This window comes from Gossypium hirsutum, chromosome D02, assembly GCF_007990345.1.
Source record: "Gossypium hirsutum isolate 1008001.06 chromosome D02, Gossypium_hirsutum_v2.1, whole genome shotgun sequence".
Lineage (NCBI taxonomy): Eukaryota > Viridiplantae > Streptophyta > Magnoliopsida > Malvales > Malvaceae > Gossypium > Gossypium hirsutum.
Genome location: NC_053438.1, coordinates 70,992,769 through 70,996,288, shown reverse-complemented (window position 1 = coordinate 70,996,288; position 3,520 = coordinate 70,992,769). Strand labels below are relative to the sequence as shown.

The following is a 3,520-nucleotide window of genomic DNA, read 5'->3' as shown; positions in this document are numbered from 1 at the left end:
TATGTTTTTAATCCACATTACAGTGGAGTTCTCTGCATATATTGACCATTTATTAGTAACAGTAAGCTTAACACTTTAGCTAAATGAATGGGATAAGGGGAGATAAGACGACTGGTCAAAAGGGAATTTGAATAGAAGAAGTGATGATGATGGTGGCCTTACATTCCACTTGCTGACATCTATATATTAAGTAGTCATTGTTTGCAAAAAGGAGAATAAAAGTGGGTGGTGAATTTTACTTTGAATTTCCTGTACAGGAACAATGGAGACAAAAGTATACAGAAATTTACATTATGTTAGATTATATATGTACAATTATATTCATATTGGACAGTGGGAAGCACCCTTACTACTCGTATATGTAGAGAAAAATGATAAATGCTAGTCATTTACAGTTAGCTTGTAATATGAAGTAATTTTTGAAAAAATATGGATCACTTACAGTTTAAAGATGAAATTAACAATAACAGGGGTGCCATAGGAAATTCTCTAAAGAAATAAATTTTCAATTGAATGATGTGTTTTAAGTTTAACTGTCATCTTTAAAATGCTTCTTCAAAGTAGAATAGTTGTACTCTACTGCTTCTCCATTTAACTTGGCTTGTAGTGTGAAGCAATTTCGAATAAGGTAGATCATTTAAATTATATTAAAGACGGAATTAGCGTAGAACAAGTAAAAATTTCAGAAAGGAAATAAAATGACAACTGAATGATGTGTTTGGAACTGTCATTACTGAATAGATAGGAGTGTTACAGTAATCACCATCTTTAGTTTTCCACCTGGGGTGACTTATATATCGGCTCCCCAAGACAAAAAGGATGGAGAAAAAAATGTTTACATGTATTAGTGATTTTTGCTTTACAAAATTGTATTGACTGGTTTGTGTTAATCATCTCACGATCAATACATGCGAGAGGTAACTTCGAGAAAGGTGTCTTCGTTGCAGGGAATTGTGAGACCACCGGTAGGATGACTATATCCAAACTCTTCTTCTGACTTCCCTAGCAAATCTTGAAATGAAGGATGGTTCAAGAATGAAACCGGTATCACTAACCTCTTCTGGCTTTCTCCAACATAAACTGCAAAGTATCCCTTGGGAACCTTCTTAGAACTAACCATACGAGGCAGGCGGATAGCCATTGTTGTTTTTGATGGATGTATGCTTCAAAAGGGAAGAAAAGGAAGATATCAGATAACTTGGAAAGCAAGCTTGAGAATGTTGAAGGGAGGTGTTGCCAATGAACTTACTCTTACTTGTATATATAGATGTGTAGGGCAGAGAGGAAATGATGTTCATCTATTATTAAGTGGGGGATGTGGAATGAGTGGTGAAGGTGCAATTGCTGGGGTCTGATCAGTAAAGAGAAAGACATGGGTATACGGGGAATCACATGGTGTTGTCTTCCAAAGCATTATCAAGAATTCCATGGCTAAGACTTGAAAGAATAGTTTCCCTACCTTGCCGGGAAAATGAACCGACTAAGGACCTACTCAGATATGGAAGATTTGGATTCATAAAAGCTTCGTCCTAGTAGAAGATTTTTATTACTTCACCATTGACATTAGAGCCAACCTTTAGAGACATACAATCTGTCATGCAATGATAGGGAACAAGTAACATGGGTGACCTTGACCTCCTATTTCGTACAGACTTCACATAAAACTTGCAAGACAATCCATTGTGAAGAGCGCCTAAAGTGCGCCCTACAGGCCACAACAACTCCTCATCTGAACCCAACTTGTTGCATTTTATCCAGGTTTGTTGTCTATGCCGTGCTGCAATCATATGGTTCCACAGGGGTGAAGACAATATTCAGCTTGACAGCTCACTAAATTTCTGGTATGTGCTGCTATATATATATATGGATACCATTACAAATAAGTCTGTTTTTAGTCCACATTTCTGGTGGTATGTTTGTTCTGTTCTCTGTACACTTTTTACTATTCATTATTATATTGGGGAGATAAGATGTCAGGTCAAAGTGAGAAAGCTATTCAAACTACAAGAAAGTTCAATGAAGGCTTCTTCTGCACATGGGACCGTGAGACTACCCCTTGGATGATTCAAAGCCAAACTCGTCTTCAGTCTACTTTATCAGTTCTTGAAATGAAGGGTGCTTTAAGAATGAAACAGGAATTATAAACCAGCCTCTTTTGGGATTCACCTACATAAACAACAAGATGGCCTTTGGTTATTTATGCAGCTGCTGTCACCTTTTGGATAGTAATATGCTTAGTGTGAACATATTTGATATTACCTTTTGGATAAAAAATCTGCCATTTGATGTTACATTCAGTCATTTGTATACTTGTCTCCATATACATGATTGGAGTTTAGACTACTAGAAAATTTTCTTGAATTTGAGCAAAGTCGATTAACCATATTTCATAGAACCAAGCAAGTAAAAAGAATGATGTGGGAAAGACGCCCATATTAGGCAAGTTTACTTTCTATTGAAGCAATGGTTAGCATGTAGCAATCACATGTTTTATTATTATTATTATTATTATTTGGATGTAATGATGTAACTTAGTTGTATTCCAACTAAGTTTGTTAGTGGTAGTAGGTGGTGATTTATTTTAAGTGGATGTAATGATGAAACTTAGTTGTATTCCAACTAAGTTGTCAAGTTGTAAGCTTGTATAAATAGGCTTTATGCCATTTTAAAAAAATGAATGATTTCAATCAAGATTTCATCCATATACTCTCTATTTTAGCTTTGCTTAAAATTTTATTTCATTTTTCTTCTTTGTTTCTGCCGCAAGTCTCGATTCTTGCTCGGCAAGCTTTTTGTTGAACCTTCCTATTTGTTGCACTTAGCTCCAACAATTGGTATCAAGAGCCTATTTCTTAAGGGATCTGTTATACAAATTCATGGCTTCATCAAGCTTTTCACCAGCTGCACCTCAAGTCTTCAATGGAGAAGGCTACCACATATGGGTGGTTAAAATGAAGACCTACCTACAAGCTTTCGATCTGTGGGAGGTAGTCAACTCAGATGTTGAACCAGAGCCACTTAGAGGCAATCCAACAGTGGCTCAAATCAGGCAGCATGCTGATGAGAGGACCAAGAGGCACAAAGCCATGTCTTGCATCCAGAACTCAGTGTCAGATGTGATTTTCACAAGGATTATGGCCTGTGAATCACCAAAACAAGCCTGGGACAAGTTGCAAGAGGAGTTTCAAGGGACAGAGAGGACAAGGCAGCAACAGTTGCTGAACTTAAGGAGAGATTTCGAGAATTTGAAGATGAAGGAAGAAGAAACTATCAAGCAGTACTCTGACAGGATTATGGCTGTGGTTAACAGCATAAGGCTCCTTAGAGAGCAGCTCAAGGAAGCTAGGATAGTGGAGAAGGTTATTGCAACTCTGCTCGAGAGGTATGAGGCAAAAATCTCATCTCTCGAGGACTCAAGGGACCTGTACACCATCTCCCTGACAGAGTTGATCAATGCTTTATATGCTCAAGAGCAAAGAAAAGCAAGCAGACTAGAGGAGCATCAAGAAGGTGCCTTTCA

At 37.4% G+C, this 3,520-nt stretch overlaps 1 protein-coding gene across 1 annotated transcript; it reads right to left on the bottom strand.

Annotated features, from left to right (window-relative positions):
* Window positions 1–699: 699 nt before the first annotated feature.
* LOC107908682 (auxin-induced protein 15A) lies at window positions 700–2,388 on the bottom strand. The gene has a single exon (XM_016835920.2). The coding sequence runs from the start codon at window positions 1,139–1,141 to the stop codon at window positions 902–904; it is 240 nt and encodes a 79-aa protein (XP_016691409.1). The 5' UTR covers window positions 1,142–2,388; the 3' UTR covers window positions 700–901.
* Between the last annotated feature and the right edge of the window lie 1,132 nt (window positions 2,389–3,520).

Bases quoted from the DNA above. Each gene is read 5' to 3' on its own strand.
- LOC107908682 (XM_016835920.2), bottom strand. From the start codon at position 1,141: ATGGCTATCCGCCTGCCTCGTATGGTTAGTTCTAAGAAGGTTCCCAAG.